At 37.6% G+C, this 20405-nt stretch overlaps 1 protein-coding gene across 1 annotated transcript in view; it reads left to right on the top strand.

Annotated features, from left to right (window-relative positions):
• Positions 1–15955, top strand: part of Plxdc2 (plexin domain containing 2) — a 391989-nt gene extending 376034 nt beyond the window's left edge. Inside the window, exon 15 of the mRNA XM_069990475.1 lies at positions 12635–15955. Coding sequence (XP_069846576.1) covers positions 12635–12751 — 117 coding nt within the window. The 3' untranslated portion in view covers positions 12752–15955. The remainder of the gene's footprint in view (positions 1–12634) is intronic.
• Positions 15956–20405: the final 4450 nt, after the last annotated feature.

A 20405-nucleotide genomic window follows, 5' to 3' on the forward strand; every position in this document is an offset into this window, starting at 1 on the left:
ACTGACTTTTTATGCTATAATACTTAAAATTTACTCTCAGCAAATTTTCTGCGTACAATGAATCTAACCATAGTCTTGAAGCTATGTAGTAATGCTCTAGATTTATTCAATCTGTGTAGCATGTCCTTTGGCCTCCTTCTTCCCATTTCCTTCACCTTCTAAGTTCACTCACTGCTTTTCTAGTCTATTCTATGCATTCAACCTTTTAAAAATTATACCTGTAAGTAAGATCAGTCAATATTTTCCTTTGTGTCTTTGGCCTATTTCATGTAGTATCAGGTTCTTTAGTTCATTCATGTGGTCATAAATAGAAAATAGTAGTGTTTATTTCTTTGGGGAAACAAAAGTACTTTATTGAATGTGTGTGTGTGTGTGTGTGTGTGTGTGTGTGTGTGTGTGTGTGTTTTCTTTAAATTCATCTGTTTATAGATACCTTGTTGGAATATCTTGGCTACCATGAATAATTCAAAAGCACAACTTTGAACAGTAATCACGAGTTACAGCCAAAAGTGTTATTATAAATACTGAGATTTCTTGGAGAAATCCCCTTCTCTCCATCACTCCCCTCTTCTCTTGGGTAATTGTTGATGAGTTTATCCACATGGCAGCTGAAAGGCAAGAAGAACAAGTGATCTTGATAAGTCACAAACCAAATCATTGATGGATCCCTGGATAGTACATCATTGATGGTACCATCAAAACAATTGTTTTTATGAGTTCTAATTGATATATCTCAGGCATTTTGTTTTTCTTGCATTCATTTTTTTCATTGTCTAAAATGTTGTAAGTGGATTTATTTCACAACTATACGCTGTTGCACGCAATAGTATTTCAGTGACTATTTTTGCAACTTTGGTCACAGTATGCATGGACTGTACTCTCAAATAGAGCTTCCATAGAAATTGGCTATGGCCCTGAGCACTACAGGGTATTTTAAGTCAGTAATGTTGAAATCAGCTATTACACTGGACCTCTCGCTCTCAGTACTTCTATAATCCCTCCTCAAAAATCACATTTTCCTTAGATGTTATTTCCCCGCCATCGTAATGTTATATTGATTCCTATGTTAGGAACATAAATCATCATTTTATTTCACTGTATGAATTGTCTTGACCAAAGATAGTACTTATTGAACGTTGAAAAATAAATTAAATTTCTAAGGTATATAAAGAGATTCACCATTTGGGGTACCCATTTTTCAATATGGAAGCTTAAATCATTTTTTTAAAGTACTATTGTTTCTATTTCACTTAAGTGTACACTTAAAAGTAAATGATATTATAATATTCAGATCATATGTGAAGATCTATCTTTGTAGTTTGAAAATAGGCATCAGTCTAAGTCTTCAAATTTAGATTGGATGCATACATTATCCTATGGGGCCATTTTCTAATTGTGTAAGTAAGATGTGGCTTAAAGCCCACAACTACTTTAGGGTAGAAAATAACTTCCTATTTCCCATCCCTAAGGTCAGAGCTGGTGAGATCCTAACCTTTCAGCTGTCTTTGACTTTTCTCAGACACACACTGGTGCTCCTCCCACAAACAACTTCATGGAAACGATGCCTTAAGGAACACAGCCAGTCTGATTGTTGTCGAAACAGCACTAACTCAAGTCTGAGTTTTACTAGGACATTTACGACCAGAGCAGCTTCGTCTTGTCTATGAGCGCCGTCACTGTACAATGGTGATTTGACTCCTTTTCACACCCGGTGCAGGTCACTTTTCTTTAGAGTAAATTGCCTGTCTAATAGAAAATTACTACTCAATTTTAGGAGAAAACAACCACTGGAGCCAATTGAGACCCCTTAGAAGGAAGTTAACAGATTATATTCGTGTGTGTAGAGCTGAATGCTGAGAACTGAACTTGGGTCTTGATGAGGAAAAGATCTATGTATGGCTAGCTCAAGAACCATTGGAAGGAGAAAGATGGAATTTAATTTCATTTGCATGGAGATATGTGTTTGAAGGTTCTGTCAGTCAATTATCTTTAATTCTCATTACGCCCCAGCAAGGTCAGTGATTACAGGTAATATAAAGTGAGATTATAAGAAATTAAATAGCTTCAAAGGCTCCTAGAGTTTGTTAGTCATAAAGAGAAGGGGGTAGGGGGTGTCCCTTGAATATCACATTGTGGTTTAAGGATGAAGACATGAAACTTAAACTACTTCTTATTATAAGTATAAATTATCTTAGGGACCTATTAGAGTTTGTTCATTTTGGGGGGGGAGGGGGTAGGGGGTCCGGTCGTGGGGCCTGAACTCTGGGCCTGGGCGCTGTCCCTCAGCTCTTCACCTCAAGGCTAGCACTCTACTACTTGAGCCACAGAGCCACTTTCGGCTTTTTTTCTTTTTGCTTATGAGGTGCTGAGGAATCGAACCCAGGGCCTCATGCATGCAAGGCAAGCGCTCTACCACTGAGCCACCTTCCCAGCCCCGAGTTTGTCCCAGTCCCAAGTTTGTTCACTTGGTAGCAATTCTACATGTGTTTGGTTACTTTCTTTTCCCTCCTTAACTGGTGAATTTGTATTCACTCTGTTTTCCTTTTTTTTTTTTTTTTTTTTTTTGGTCCATTGCAGAGCTTTGAACTCTGGACTGGGTGCTATCCTTCAGCTCTTCAGCTCAAGGCTAGCACTCTACCACTTGAGCCACAGCACCATGTCCGGTTTTCTGAGTAGTTAGTTTATTGGAGATAAGAGTCTCACGGACTTTCCTGCCTGGACTGGCTTTGAACCGCAATCCTTAGATCTCAGACTCCTGAGTAGCTAGGATTACAAGTGTAAGCCACCAGCACCCGGTTGTTTTCCCATTTTGGGGGGGTATGGTAATATTTATCTTATTTTTTTCATAGTTTTTTTTATCCACTTCTGGCATGCTTAAACACAAAAATTATACTAGCCTGTCTTTTTCAGCCCTTGAATATTTTTCAGATCCTTTTGCAATTCTTGGAAATAATGATGTATTATAGAGAAAACAAATATGGCTGGTAGCCTTGTTCTTGGTGTCAGCTCTCTTTGGTACTCCATTGTGGATATTTCAAGAGTTCAAAAGGATATGACACTCAGTCTCTGGGATACTGAGAGAGAAGAGAACATGTGTACACACTCTCCATGTACGCAATTACAGAAACAATCACAATGTACTCTGAAAAAAATGGCCAGAGATATCAATAAAGCATCTCAAAATGGCTGAGCCAACAAAAGAGAATGAGAAGTGACTTCTTAGATGTGGGTAGCGCTCTGAGAAGTTGGCCCAGAAATTCTGTGAAATGAGTAGCATTTGTCTAAGTAAATGTGATGGGTGGATCGCATTCCAGATTGTCGAGAAGACCCTAGGCAAAGCCTCCAGTTGAGAAATGATGGCTTATGAGCAGGACAATGAGAGAAGACAGTGGCTGATTCTTTTTTTCTTATTAATAAGTTTTTTTATTGTGAAAATACCATACAGAGGGGTTACAATTACATGAGCAAGGTAATGAGTACATTTCTTATCAAGCATTGTTGCCTCCTCCTTTGTTTCCCCTTACCATCCCGGCCCTCGCATCTCTTCCCCCTACCCCCCACCACACCCCCACCAAAGTTGTAAAGTTTGTTTTTCTACATAATGTCTTATACAGCTCATTGTTAAAATGGGTCCACCTGTATCCCTATTTAAACAATTTGTTTTTTTTCCTTTCCTCTCCCCAAATTATACCAATTTCAAATACAGTGAAAACAGGGGCTATACTATGGGGGAGGGACATACAAAGCAACAAAGAAATCATCTTATAAATATTTTAGAAACAATAGCAAGAAAGAAAAACCATTCGAGTCCTTATCTTCTTCTTTGTGATCATTTGGGTAAATGCCCAGAAGTGGGATTGCTGGGTCATAGGAGAGCTCTATGTGGAGTCTTTTGAGGAACCTCCATACTGCTTTCCAAAGTGGTTGAACAAGTTTACACTCCCACCAACAATGCAGTAAGGTTCCCTTCTGTCCACATCCCCTCCAGTATCTGTTGTTATTAGAGTTCTTGATTATAGCCATTCTAACTGGAGTGAGGTGGTATCTCAGTGTTGTTTTGATTTGCATTTCTTTTATGTCTAGAGAGGTTGAGCATTTCTTCATGTGTCTATTGGTCATCCTTCTTTCCTCTTCAGAGAAGTTTCTTTTTAAGTCTTTAGCCCACTTATTTATTGGGCAGTTGTTTCATTGAGGATTTGTTGTTGGGGGATTTAATTTTTTGAGTTCCAGGTATATTTTAGATATCAGACCCTTTTTGGTTCCATGGCTAGTGAAGATCATCTCCCAATTCTATTGATCTTGCTAGCTATGTCCTTTGCCATGCAGAAGCTCTGCAATTTCATGCAATCCCATTTGTCCAACCTTTCTTTCTTTTTTTGTGTTTCCGGGTCTCTATTAAGAAAATTTCGGCCTGTGCTAAGGAAACAAGACCATACTAAACCTACCAGCACAACTATGTTTATTGCAGCACTATTCACCATAGCTAAGATATGGAACCAACCCAGATGCCCCTCAGTAGATGAATGGATCAAGAAAATGTGGTATATATACACAATGGAATTCTATGCCTCCATCAGAAAGAATGATGTTGACCCATTTGTTAGGAAATGGAAAGACTTGGAAAAAATTCTATTAAGTGAAGTAAGCCAGACCCAGAGAAACATAGGTCCCATGGCTTCCCTTATTTGCAATAACTAATATATGTCTCAAACAAGCAGAAACGGTCAGATAAGTTGATGTTAGGAGAAATGAACCCCAGTGGCTGCTTCTTAATCTTTATTTGGTCACTGGCTCTATACCTGCCCAGGTGCCAGTCAAGTGCCTGTAGTGGGCCTTAGTATCAGTTTGTGTTTCTGGCATCTTGGTTTTTTAATTTTTTGGTTGGTTAGTTGTTGGGTATTCTTTTATATTTTTTAAATTATCTGTAAGTAGTTATAGAAAGGATCATCAATTCAACATGTCAGTTTATTAAATATGATCAGCGTCTTCCTTTCATCATTCTCTTCCATCTCTCCCAGGCCCACCCATTCCCTCAATTTTCCTAGTTCCATTTTCCATAGGTACATGGATCTTACATTTGCATTACCCCATCTTTTCACTCTCCATGCATCTACCCCTTCCCCTTGATCTCACCCTCCCATTATACACAACAAAAGCTCCAACTTCCTAATATGCATTTTGCTAAACTGTGAGTTGGTTGTTCAAAGGCATTACACCTTTGGAATCATCCCCTGTACATGACGTAATTTAGTCAATATCTTTTTATGTATATAAACAGATGACCCTGTATATGTTATATCTTTATAATTTAGATCAAACATCCACAAAGGAGAGAAAAGCATGTGCCCTTTGGGATTTAATTTTCAGTGAGTTCTGGAAACCCCAAACAGTAGAAGACAATAATAGACCTTCAAGTGTTTGAAATATATGATTAAAAACTATTTTTTCATATGGACATCAGTGGCTCATACCAGCACTCTTACCAATACTCATACCTAGTCACTCAAGAAGCTGAAATCTTGAAAGGAAATGATTCAAAGCCATACCGGGCAAAAAAAAGAAACTCCAAAAACAAAATATGGAACTGGAGGTGTATTTTAGTTGGTAGAGTGTCACACAAGCTAGTCAATTGAGAACAAGAGATTGAGGTCAAGCCCTGGTACCAGAAAAAAATATATATTTCTTCTCAAATTAAACAGTTTGTACTTAATATTGCCGCCAGTGGAAAAATCATCTACTTCATCTTTTCAATGCTTTAGTTTTTTTTAAGAAAAGCATATGAATTATGTGGATTTTGTTCATCCCAATAGATGGTTGCTCTAGGCCTGCATTAGGACAGTTTTCCTCTTGGATTTGCCAATGATAGCACTTGATGATCATCAGAGGATAGTTCCAGAATGAAAACAACTGCCACATGAGGAAGAACTGAAATAGGACCAGCAGAAAATACATCAACGAAGACTCAGGCTTCATTTCATACACAAATTATGGCTTGAAATTCAGAGCTGCACCAAAAGATAGATAAGTCATTATATTGTTCTTTTTTTAAGGAGAAAAGTAAAATTAAATCCATGACCCCGTTACTGGTACAAACAGGAGTAATTCTTTTGATTACATCGCAAGTTTGACTGATTCAGGTCCAAGCACATTGTTTTCCCTTCCAAAAGAATTGCCAAATGAAACATAGGACACTTAGCGACTTTAAATGTCAAATAAAAATAAGTCATTTTAAAGTAAAAATATATTGCATTAAAGATAGTTTTCAAAAATCACTTATCTTTTTGAAATTCAATTTTAAGTAGTTTTCATTTTTTTTTACTAAATCTAGCTACCCAGCATTATAATCTATCCATATGAAATATTTAACCAAATAAGGAAAATAGACATTGACATATTTTGAATTATAAATTATATATAATTAAATTATATGTTACATATAATATGTATGAAACATTATATATCATATATTATTAAATTATTAAATATATATATTCCCCTATACAAAGGCTCATGCTGTAATCCTAACTACTCAGGAGGCTGAGATCTGAGGATTACAGTAAGAAGCTAGCCCAGGCAGGAAAGTCTGTGAGCCCCTTGCCTCCAATTAACCAGCAAAAAGCTGGAAGTAGAGCTGTGACTCAAGAAGTAGAACACTAGCCTAGAGCAATAAAGCTCAGAAACAGCACCCAAGCCCTGAATTCAAACACTAGGACTGGTGCGCGCACACACACACACACACACACACACACACACACACACACACACACACACACACACACACACACACACACACACACACACACACACACACACACACACACTCCCTTCCTCTGAACAGTAAAACCAAAACTAAATATTATTTAAATTTACTTGCAGTACAAAAACCTGTGTTTAGTTTTCATCAACATCTGTCCTCACACAAACACAAGGAAGGCAGAATTCAATACTGCTTATAGCACTTGATTTTGGAGAGGCATTACCCTTGCATTTTTCCTGTGTTGTGTGGCTAATCTGTTTCAGTATCCTTAAGAGCTAGGCAGAAATGCAGAGTTCCAGGCTTCCCCAGACTCACAGAAGTAGACTACATAGGGACAGAATTCTCCGTGATTGGCAGGCACGGGCTAGGTCGAGAAATACAGATTTCGTTCTGTAGCTTGCAAACATGCATTAAGAATGCATTCATAGGCTCCCTTAGGAGGCGGAAGCTTGTAATATTGCCAGAACAACTGAAGGAGACCAACCTTGGGTGATTGGACTTCTAGGCAATGTTATATTCAGAAGAGAGAGAGAGAGAGGGAGAGTGGGGGGAGGAGGGAGAGAGAGAAGGAGAAAAAGACTTTAATTTTTTTAATTATTAAAATTGGGGGCCGTGAGAAAGGGGAGTAGACTCTAGTTCATCTTGTTCATTTCGTTTTCCAGATAAGGAAAAAGATATGCAACTTTGTCCAAGTCCTCTGTTGGAAGCTGGTTTCCCCCTTTCACTTTCTCTCTGTTCATTGAGAAAAGCAACACAGAGTAGCAGAACTTTCAGATCAGCTGCTTGTCCAGGGCCATCAATCACCACAGATGTCATCTGTCTCTCAGATTTGAAAATTATCCCCTCTACTTTTAAATGCATGTTTCCCACTTCCTTTCAAGGGCTCAATAACACAACACAAAGCTCTGTTGTCTCTCCACCCTGGAAGACACATCTCCAGCTGCAGTTCTGTGTACTTTGCTGAGAAGATGCTACAGGTTTGTTTGTTTGTGGATGTGTCAGCTAATTGTCCTGCCACAGACCACTGAGATAGACTTGGATGACTGTTCAGTTCATAAAACTGAAGGAGTAATTAGGGAGAATCCCTGCTCGTGTGGCCCACCCCAGTGTCAACATAGCAACAGGAACACTTTTTTTCTTCTGATTGTGATTAATCACACAAATAATTCTCAGAAATGAAATTAAAATCGCCTACACATCACACCCCAAATATGTTTTCAAGCATTGCATCCTGGATCTCTGCAACAAATTAATCTTCCCGTCTGGTTTGAATTCTGCAATGTTCCGCATGCATCCTGTTGTGTTAGCCAGTGACCCTGTGAACTTTGTCAGTTTTCTGGAACAGTTTGAATTCACTGTTCTAAAAAGACCACAGATATGGAAATGTCCAAGCCTCAAGAAAGAAGTTTGGTATACTCCTTTCTTGACATGCCAAACTACAAGTTCATGTCAGGCCGGAATAATATTGAGAGCCTCTGCTTTTCTTGATGACTGTGTGCGTAAGTCACATAGCATCGATACTAAGGATCTTTTCACAAAAACAAAATAATCTGTTGAGTATCTCAATGTCATAGTTTCCTTTTGTTTTCATTTATTCAGACATTTCAGATTGATACTGAATAGCTTCAGATTGATACTGAAACACAATTTCAGTTAGGATTAATTGTTTTATAATCTTCTCTTAGGCTTAGGAATTTCAAACATTAATCATATGAGGCATGAGTATCAACCATCAGAACTACAGCATAGAAGATTTGTTGTTTCTTTTTAGTGGAGGTAGTAGTGGTGGTAGAACTTCAGAGCCTTATGCTTGCTAGATAGGTGTTTTAGACCCCTTTGGGGGTTATTTTTCAAGTCAGGTGTTGAGTTTCTATCTGGGACTGGTTTCAGATCATGACCTTCCTACCTATAGTTGGGATCACAGTCACGCACCACCATACCCAGCTTAGTAATAGTGATGCAAAATCTCCCTGATTTTTGCCTAGGCTGGTCTCAGTAATCATCCTCTGGATCTCTGCCTCTCCAGGTAGCTGGGATTACGGCCATACACCATTATTCTCGACCCTTGTTTTAGTTTCTTTCATTGTGGTCTCTCCAATTATAATGTCAATTACCAGAGACAAGCAAAAACAAAGATCCAGGGATTTCAAATGACAAATAGATATTATTTTAAGGATAAGGAAACAAAGGCTCCAAAACCCTGAATGAGTTTTTCACGATCACATAATTTTTGGCGATGTAGAAAAATTTTTTTATACTTTTGTGAAAATATTTTATAAAGAAAGAAGAACTTTGATGCAGTTGTTATATTTATTTGACAGTTTTTAGGGCTAAGTAAGTCAAGGAATTGTGAAAGAACATAAAATAAGATAAAAAATTTTAAAGTCCAGTTGTACTATTTTTTAATAGATTTCATTACAGAGTATCTCTAACCCAAAGTGCTTGAGATCAGAAGTAGATTTTGAAATATTTTGGAGTTAGGATATTTTCAGATACCTTGGGGGAATTTGGGGGATGGGATGCACATCTAAACACAAAAATTATTTGTCACCTTCCATCTATGATCTAGAGGTACTTTGATAAAATGCTTCTAATAGTGCCATTTATGAAGCAAAGTTTTGTAGTATGGAATTTTCCTTTTGTGAAATTATATCTATCCTCAAAACATTTCAGAATTTGCAGCATTTGCAATTTCAGCTTTTCAGATTATGAGATGAGATAATCAACCTGTATAAATTTTAAGATACTGTCTTGGAAAATTCCCTTTCTTTCCATTAAGTCAAAACTATGGGAATAGATATAGTACGTGAACTTTTCCTGGAGTAAAAAGCAATCTTGCATTATTTTGGAACTGTGTTATACCCATTGTATTGAGTTTATCTGTCATGTGGGCCCTGGGCCATGAAATCACTCCATACATGACAGAATAGACAGGTATGATTACCATTGGCTTCCTTAATAATTTTGTCTGGTCCAAGAATGATGTTATAAAAATCCAAATGGTCCTTGTTAGTACAATGGCTCTCCACCCCTTAGTGCATATATGGATGTTCAAATTATGTGTGAGAGCTGGCCTCTCTAGGCATTTTATTTCTTACTGACATATTTCTATGCCTTTTAGTGAATAATGAATCAAGAAAAGTTATCTTTAAGTATATGTACATTATTCCTGAAAATAAATCTGTATTGTCTCAACAGAGGATGGTTCACTATCTAGAGTATATCTGTGCTATGTTTAGAACTTCTAGGATGAATTCACAGTGAACAGTGTCAGCAGCCCTGCAAACTCTCGCCTAAGCCAAACTGAGGACCTTAGTCATTCGATTTAGTACCAGAAGCCTCAAGTGATTAATTGTGTCACATGTTTAAGGCATAAATAACAATAAAACAAGGCTCACAAATGTTGGATGTTGGATTCAATATAAACCATTGAATTTTGGAAATACCATTTTAAGCATGACTCTTTCATCTGCTACCCTCAAAGTTTTGTAGGAAATGTTGAGTTGCCAATTGGAAATGAATGACTTATAATCATATAGGGAAAATGCTCATAAAATGTAACTTCAGCAAGCACATTATGAATGTGATTGTCATTGCCCCTCCTTGGTGATAGTTATCTACCTAGAGCATCGTGTCTTTTTAAGTGCTCGCTGCTAGCTGCTATGCATTCTTGACTTTGGAAATGTAGAGCTACGAAGCAAAGGCATAATGTTTGCTTAGAGAGTCCGGCTTTGTACCAGCCCAGTTGTGGAGTTATGGAGGCTGATGGAAGCACTATGGTGTCCTCTTCAGAGCAGTATTACTTTGAGCTACAGCATGTATCCGCTGGCGATGGTCTATTGTCCCACTAAAAGCCCACGATTTTGCTTTATGGCCGTCTCCTTAGTTTGAATTCATTCTTCTAGACAATAGAGAGCTTTGATGTCATTTACTTCATGAGACTTGATCAGCTAATGAGTAGTAGGCATTCTGAGCATACAACGTTATAGATGCCACACATACTATTAAGCTCCTCTATGACCCAGCAATCCCACTTTTGGGCATTTACCCAAATGTTTACAAACAAGACCACACTAAAGCCACCAGCATGACTATGTTTATTGCAGCATTATTTACTATAGCTAAGATATGGAACCAACACAGATGCCCCTCAGTAGATGAATGGATCAAGAAAATGTAGTATATATATTCACAATGGAATTCTATGCCTCCATCAGAAAGAATGGCATTGCCCCATTTGTTAGGAAATGGAAAGGCTTGGAAAAAATTCTATTAAGTGAAGTAAGCCAGGCCCAAAGAAACATAGGTCTCATGGTTTCCCTTATTTGCAATATCTAGTATATGTCTGAGTCAAGCAGAAAAGGTCAGATAAGGTGATGTTAGGGAAATGAACCCTAAGATATGTATTCAAATGTTTTTTCTTTCATGCGATTGTTTTTAACACATTTATAAGATTATTTCTTTGTTGCTATGTATGGTCCCTCCCCCACAGTATAACCCCTACTTTCACTGTATTTGATGTTGATATAATTTGTGGAGGGGAAGGGGAAAAACAAATCGTCTAAATAGGGATACAGGTGGACCCATTGCAACAATGAGATGTACAAGTTATTATGTCGAAAATGAACTTTACAACTTTGGTGCAGGGGAGGAGGGCAGGGAGGATTGGGGGGTTGGGGGGAGGATGGGAAGGGGAAACAAAGGAGGAGGCTACAATGCTTGATAAGAAATATACTCATTATCTTGCCCATGTAATTGTGACCCCTCTGTACAGTATTTTCACAATAAAAAAAAGAAAGAAAAGAGTAGAAAGTTACCTCAATGGGCATTTCTCTCAAAATGTAGAACTATTCATTACTACTTGGTGTAAAAACCTTCTCCCGCAGCCCCTAATGGGCACACCATTGGCAAATCTAGCAAGACACCAAATGCCTGTATATGCAAATAGACATCTAACCTTTTCTTGCATTAAAATTCCTCAGATAGAAATAAACTTCCTTCAATATTTATTGCCTTATTTATCCCCAAATCACAGGCACTTTGATAAATGAAGTAATCGTTTCCAGTGTCACTGCGGCAGTGAAATGCATTTTAGTGTCTTTTGCTCCTGCAACTTCATAATTCATCTCAGCACATCTATTTCCAAACCACCGGAGGTTTGCTTGATAGACAGAATGCTGGGGGCTTGGGGGCTGCAAGTAGCCTGAATTGCAGGGCCAGAATCATCTGTGCAGTATTTCACCTCATAGGCTCCAAATTATTCACACCTTCTGATTAAGGATTCCATTTTTAGAATATGCCACTTTAAATGTTCAAGTATAAAAAGCCCTAAAGAGGTGTGCATGGGTTATTGAACAATTTCTTAAGATATTAAAGGATATTTCTTGGCACTACACTTGCTAGAAAGTCCATCCGCTAATTGAAAGCACACTTGTAGGACTCGTGCAAAGTTATGCAAAATTGTATTTTTTATTGAATTTAGCAAGATGAAGTAATAGTGATATAGACTTCTAGAGAAGAGAAATGTCAATGGCCATGTATTTTTTAAGACTTCATTTTTACCTGGTTGTATTTGGGCACTTTTCCCATACATATGCATAAGGATGAAATATTGCCTTTAAGAAACTTTTAACTCCCAAATGAACTTCCACCTGCTGAGGGTATAGAGCCCCAGGACAGATTTAAGTGCAGCCTTTGAGAGTGTAGAGAATGGAACATGTATCAATTTTAACTCTCATGAGACTAAAACATCATTTAACCTACTTGCTACATTTAATTGAGAAGCTAATCTAGACTAGTTGGCAAACTATGTTTCTGATGAGCATGTCTCACCCTAAAGTTCATTACTATTGTTATGTTTTTCATTTTCTGTTTTAGAGACGCCCAAGCCAATGGCCTGCGATGAAGTTTCGAAGAGGTTCAGGTCATCCTGCCTATGCTGAAGTTGAACCAGTCGGAGAGAAAGAAGGTTTTATTGTATCAGAGCAGTGCTAAAATTTCTAGGACAGACTAGCACCAGTACTGGCTTACAGGTGTTAAGACTAAAATTTTGCTTATATCTTTAAGACACACACACATACACACACACACACGCGCGCACACACACACACACACACGCGTGCGCGCACGCACACACACACACACACACACACACACACACGAACCCTAAGCTGCTATAGCCTGAAGGAAAAGAGATTTCTGGACATACCCAATCCAGGAAGGGCAAAAGATACACTAAATCTTGTATAAGACATTGTGTATACTAAACATAAAATTCCCTAATGGGATGACATCCAGAGTTCACTTGGAATATCTCCTCTGGACTTAGCAGAAATATGACAAGATTAAAATGCTTTTGGCTTTAGGTGCAGGGTTGCAAAGGAATTGAGAGAAAAATAATAATAATAAAGCTTTAGTTCACAAGGGATCTACAACCTTTGGTTCAAATGTTCTTCTCTGAGGTCTCAAAGATAACCATCTCCCAAAGGCTGGAACTCTTTCTCTCGAAAGGGTACTGATGAAGTTTCAAGATTCCTGAGCATAGCTCATATGGGAACAAAACCAAACCCAAGCTAAGAGGTTTTCTATCTTTTCTAAACAGACCTGTGGCAAAAGGAGTTTGGTTTTCTACTCTTGATCCAGCTGCTGCATCAAGTTGATTACTTTATGGGATGAATCTTGCATCGGCACGAGAGATTTAAACTATGCCTACTTCTTCCTTGATAATGAGTGTCCCTTCTGAGACCTGTGACAAACTTTCCAAGCTTTTAGCTAAGAGATAAAAAGGAGGAAGTAGCAGAAGAGGCTTTCATACCCCTGCCTCAGCACTGATTTGTTTTAAGAAGTGTTACCTCTCGTTTCCTCTCTATTCAATACTACAAAGCCAACCATCACTCTCGGCTGATGGAAGTAACAGGAAATAACCAAGAGTTCCTTGATCATTTTTGAGACAAAACCTTTAAGGGACTTTGTGGTTGTTGTTTTTTAAAAAAAAATTTTTTTGCCATTTCTGTAAGCAAAGCCCATTTCATTGTGGATTCCTGTCTAACAAGCCATTCAAGTCAGCATATCCCTGGTGATAGAAGAAATGAATGAACCCTGCTGAACCATACAATAATTTTCTTTAAAGCACATAATAGTTACTTAAAATATATATATATAAATATATTTTTGTTTATAACTAACACAAGGCAGGCTCTTGTGACTCTAAAGAGTGCATTTTGTCATCGTGACAACACAAATGCAAGATGTATCACTGCATTGCTTCCATAGAGTTGTAAAATAATCCTTAATGGTAGAATATTTTTATGTCACTTAGCAAAGGTGGTTCAGTGAGATGCAGCATCCATTATTGTCCTACCTATTTGATCCACTTTTTCTCTCCTACCCACCCCTTCCCTCTTTGGTTCAAGGAAGACAATACAAAAAGCTCTGAAGATGAAACTACCACTGGCCCACTAATCAGCTTTTGAAAAATTCACTGTACATAAAGAAAGGAAAAGTTTTGTTGAGTAGGAAAGTGGTTAATGCATATATATTGACCTCCTAACGTTTAAATTCAGGCATGGTATATACGATTTCATCAATATCCTGACCCCATTTTTATATTCTGTGCCAAGAAAACTGTTGGCTCAATGATTGCAGATTTGGGTCTCAAAAAGGAACGAGGTCTCAAAAGTAGCACTTTACTAACAGCATAGATTCCACATACAATGTCTGTATTAGACAGCACCAGTACACTAACAGAACACCAGCACTGTGACTGTCTGACATAAACAAGTGCTGTTTTCTGCCATGCATTTTTCATTCTTGGTTTCGTTTTTTTTGGCTTTTTGCTTTACATTTTTAAGTATCTGGTGAGCAGTAACTTTTCTCTAGCCTATTTCTTTAATAATGGCAAAAAAAGAATAAAATTGAAAATACAGGTGATTGGAGGATATGAGAACAATCTTGGGTGAAGCTACATTCAGTTTATATGATAGGGTCCAACTTATTCCCATCGAGTAGGTTTGGTCAGATAGCAATAACCAAATGACTTGCCAATGTAATTGGTACAACTAGTCTTCTACAAATAGGTAAGAAATACCAAGACGACTTCCTTTTGAGGTCAGATGATGTGTTGCTGTGCGCTTTGGCAATGGGTATGACTTCCAACAGTAACTGATCAACACTTACAGGGATGTCTGCACCCCTCTCTGACTCCTTGCACAACTTCTTTATAAAGTCATGTTATCCTTCTGCCCTTCAAAGCTCATCTTCCATTTCAGATTCAAACAAATTGGTAATTCCTTTTAAATAAATAAATATATAAATAAATAACCCATGAATTCGTCAGTGAAACTTAGATACCACTGAATAATGAAAGGATACTTTTCTGGAAGGCTGGGGGAACTTCCGAAGGAAATTAAGATGAAAGAAAGTGAGACACCTCTCTGTTGTCTATGAATCCCTGAATGGCAAGGGAGAAGTATTGTCTCAATACTTCTCTTTTCATGAAACTTGCCTTCTCTTCAGACCTTCTCATTAGTTCTTGGAGTCTGTTTGCTGGAAAGAAGAGCAAGCACACACTTTCTGGGATTTTCATAATGAACATGAATGCGTTGGACTTTACATTTATCTTGTCTTAAAGAAGACATACATGTGTACAGGCCTCTGTGTGCCACAGCCATTGGGAAAGTTTAATAACAACAATTTTAAAATAAGATAGGGATAACATTTAAACTTTTGGAGACATCAGGTCAATGGTGCTATAGAGGATTGTACTAATTTCACCTTAGTTATTTATTTCAAAAAAGAAGAATTAGTGAATACAGGTATTTAAAAGACAAGAACAATACCTCAAGCCAACCAGATTGTACGAACTATCATGTTTGTTTATGAAATATTTTGACGTTCAGATATACCAACAATTAGAACTGAAGATAAATGACAAGGTAACCCGTTGTTCACAATTTTACTTTGGTTTGGGGCACCGAGGGAATTTGCTAATCCCACATGTGTATTATCTGGAATGGTGCTGTTCAATATTATATCCACTAACCAGCCGGGGCTAGTAACTGAGAGAAGGTCCATAAAGCAGTGACAAGAATACCAGATGACATGGCTTTGAGTCTCCATTATGTCACCTTGGGGAAAACACGTCAACCTCCATGACACTCAGTTTGCAATTTTGGAAAATAAAAATATTTTTGTCCTGTCTTCTTCCGAGATTATTATACAGCCTGATTAAATGTACAGATGTACAGCTTTTTGAACTCCTAGTCAATGTGATGCAAATAAAGCACACCAAAAGGTCCAAGGCCAGCACAAAATTGCATTCAAAAGAATAGTGCATCAATCCAAAAGGCGATCAAAGACAATCAATTCAATACCTTCTTGAGAAAGTGTTAGGAGAATGCCTTCTGAACACACAGTGAAATTGCTTAAATTCCTTTTCGCGGTGTCTAAATTTGCTTCACAGGACAACCATCCAAATTATTTCTCTTTTTCCAAGCTCAAATTGACTATGAGCATTCTTCATCTGGCTGGGTTCTTTATTATGTAGAGTCACTTAATTTCCTTAGTACCTTTAACTTCTCATTTTATTCTTTACAGCAAGAGAAATCCCAGCAGCTGACAGAAGCTTTTTCTTTGGAAGATAGTGCTGTAACATGAATAATTTCATTTCATTTTTGCTTCCTGTAACACAAATATAAGGGACTATATGACATTAAAGTATAAACATAGGTGCAACTTAATTTTGAAAGTTAAATCTTGCAAAATTAAGACACTTTATGCAAATATCCAGATAATACATAGTCTCAAGTTGGTGTGCTTATCTAGATTTGGGGGGGAAAAAAGAGCATCTTGTTATTCCTTAGTGAAGAGCCATAAATTTAGTAACACCCCTAGCATCTGTGGCCCATAAAGAAAAAAAGAAATGAAAAGTTTTGCTAGAATCCTTTCCGTGATTCAATGAACTTTTGTAAGAAATGAACATTTACCATTAACTGAAAGTGATTTCCACAGTATGTTTTTTTCCCCTCTTGTGAAATATTCTTTTGCTCTGAATTCCTTCAGTTGTTTTCCAGCTGTTGTATTATAACACACTCCCTCAATTCCAATTCCAGGTCATGCTTTCATTTCACAAGCCCTCTTCTCACTTTAAGCATCCAATGATGAGAGACCCGTGGAAAGTTTTCTCATCCAACCTGTTGATTTTATAGCTATGAAAGCTACAGCCCAAAGAGATACAGCAATTTTCCTAGGGTTAGAATTGGATCATGCACTTCTCATTAATTATTTTTTGTTCCAATTTTTGTTGGCCCTCCAAGAAGGTTGGAAAACGTCACAGTCCATATTCACATTGATTTGATTTGATGTAGGAATTGAGTAAAGCTGGGTAACTTTTTTAGTTCTGTTTTTAATTCCTTGAAGGTTTCTTATTTACATCATGAGAATATTTTACATTTTAATTACCAGCTATGGGTTTATGGCAGTAAAGGTGATGGCGATCATTTTTTATAGTATATATTTATGAGGCAGGGAGCATGCCCCAAGTAATTGAAACTGGATATTTTAGAATTGGATAGTTTAAGACTGTCAAACCAAAGTTTATAGTCACTTGATGTGCCTTATCTCAGATGTCCTTGGCAGATTAGAGATTTCTTATGGTTAACTCTGAATCTGACCCATTCATATGTACATCTATTTTGCACCAATTAGAAAGCATGTTGAAGTTATACAGACATAGCCCATTAAGAATATTATAGAATAAATGGCCAACTAAAACTAAAACATCAGGCCTCCCTTTACTTTTTTAGCTAAAAGTCCCAACCTAGACTTGGAAAACATTTTTGATTATGTATTAATATGGATACACAATTAAAACTGTTAAGCATCAAACCTATAGCTACAGAATATCCTTGGAAAGTTCTCATAGTACAGTCATGAACACCGAAAACTCTTAACTTAGTAAAACTCCAAATGTGTATTTGAATTTCTGTTATGCTATAGATCAGACTCAGTAGTGTTACATAAGATTTTTAAATGAGCGGATCATCTAGCAGCCACTTAACTTATTCCCTGGTGTAGTGTTCACACTTCCAGAATCCATTGCTTTCACGGTGATTGTTGCAAAGAAGCAAGATGATAATTGTTAAAAGAAAATCACATATTTTTCAGTGAATTTTCCACAAGCTATCCTTACTTTCTCTATAGTGCAGTTATTATGGACTATAATGACTAAATTAATGTCTAGAGGAAGAAAATACTCAAAACTTGCTGTTGGGAGTTAATTTTTAGCTTATTGTCTACATGGAAAAATGGTATGTTATTTTAAGGTAAAAGTCTGAAAAACATTAAATGCAAATCACAAGCTGGTACTCATTTTTATCTAATCAAAGATTTATTGACCTTTGAGAAATACCCTTCTAATAGAATAAAGTAAATTTTTTACTTGGTAGATAGTGATTTATATTCAATTTTATCCCAATGGAAAGGCCTCATTGATTTCTATTTAATCCATTCAGATTTGAATTTCTTTTTCTTCTGAGATAGGGTCTCCCTATGTAGTACTAACTAGCCTTGAAGTTACTATGTTTCCCAGGTTTCCAATTCACAAACTTCCCATATCAGCCTCACAAAGTGCTGGGATTCGAGGAGTACACCACCACCACCATACCCAGCGTGCAGTTTGAATTTTTAATAGCAGTTTCCATTTTTTCTAGCATTCCAGAACTACATATTCACGATGAAGTAGAGACATCACTGAATGATCATACAGCTGTAAACCTTTAGAGCTAATCTAATGCATAGCATGAAACTAAATTTAGCAGTCTGCTGCATTGGGAGTTGGTGTAAACATGGCAGTGGGGTAAACAGAGATGATTTGATTTTAGAGAAAGTTATAAAGATCTAAACGCCCCATCAGGCAGTTTTTTGGCAGTTTTCAGAGTAGTGTTCAAGTAAATATTCTATGAAGATCAGTTAAAATTTAGGTCATTCAGATACTAGAATGCAGATTTTGCAAGAGATGGTAAGAGCTAAGTGACATACACAAAGTATAGGATGTCCAACTGATACCAAACACAGCCATCATCCTGACTGCCTCTACAGGACCAGTTTTAATGCCACTCAAAACCTGCTGTAGGAAACAGAACAACCTACAGCCAGGTAATGACGCCAAACCAACTGCACTTACATACTCGTCATTTGAAAGTCAGGACTATGTTCTTTTGTTTTCTTTTATTAATGACCATGAGCCAGCCAACTATCCAAAGGCAACAACATAATATCAGAATAACTCTCTTGAGGAATAGCTAAGAAAGGGGACCTTCATCTGTGGTACCAGTACTAGATGTCTGTGAAGTTTGATTTTTCTCAAGACACAATCCCTCTTGCTATTAGTCTCACCATCGTGAGGAATGTCTATACAACCATTACCATTTTAAAGGTAGTTTGACCCAAGATATGGTCAAATTGTCATGTGGATAGCAAGAAAATCATAACTCAAATCTCTTCTACCAGGCTCTCCTGAAAATAACATTATTAGAAATTTGAGCTTCCCTTGCAAAGAAATCATTCTAAGAAAATCAATTAAATGTCTTTAGCCATCAACATCTTGTGTTTTACTGTAATTCAGTCTCAGTGCCCTTGGCTGAGAAGCTGGGCAAGTCTTTTCATTGGTTCGTCAAAACAAATCTCCCGTTTGCCTGATTTGAAGCATTTGGACAGGGCCTGGGAAGTACATTACTTCCAAGGGGGGAAAAGTAGAGAGAGAGAGAGAGAGAGAGAGAGAGCCTCTTTTGCATGCCAGCTGGGATCATGGGAACTTCAAATGCCAGGAATTTACTACTGTTTCTGGTAATTCTGCTTGTAGTTATTTGAAATGTTGAAGGGTGAAAAGAGAAAAAAGTTGAGCACTTGGGGAGGTGTGGGGAGGGAACTTGCTGTTCATGTTTCCTGCCAATTTCAGCAGTGCACAGAATATCTGTAATGCATTTTGAAGTGGGCATAATTGTACCCTTTGTCAGAAGCACAAAGCTCACTGTGGTGCTGCTTAAAGAGAACACTGAGGAAAATCTGACCCTGTAAACCCAGTCAACCTCGAACAAAAGGCAAGTCTGGAGGGGAAGGGGGAAACATTGCCCATTCCCAGGGTGATTCTCACTGTTTACCCGAACCCTGTATGTGCAGTCAAGGATATGTCTTTCAGGTGAAAATTAATTTTGCAGAAAGATATTTTTCCTCAAAAAAAACTTAATTAGCACAAGGCTTGGAAAATTGAGCAGGCTGAATTCCTTCCAGTCCCCTGGCTAGCTTTCCTATGGCCTCTTGTCATGTCAATGAGACAGCCAAAGGCTGACTTCCTGTTAGGTTAAGATTACATTGACATAGTTCACAATGACCTGAGGTTGGACCTATTTGAACCTGTAAATTTAAAAACAACTGTATCTGAATTTGCAGGGAGGATGCTGGAGAGCAAAAGAAGTCTTATTTCTATAGGAGCTCTCTGGGGAAAGTTCAGTACAAGCTTCCTGATTATTTTCCCTTTAAGATAACTTAAGAGATGCTTGAATGTATTTCCTGTTGATCTGTAACTTGGCCATCTATCTCGGACCTGGGAATCAGAATTGTGACAATCCATTCATGTTTTCTTCCTAGTTTC

The sequence above is a fragment of the Dipodomys merriami genome, unplaced genomic scaffold (genome assembly GCF_024711535.1).
Source record: "Dipodomys merriami isolate MVZ:Mamm:240054 unplaced genomic scaffold, mDipMer1.0.p SCAF_4, whole genome shotgun sequence".
NCBI lineage: Eukaryota > Metazoa > Chordata > Mammalia > Rodentia > Heteromyidae > Dipodomys > Dipodomys merriami.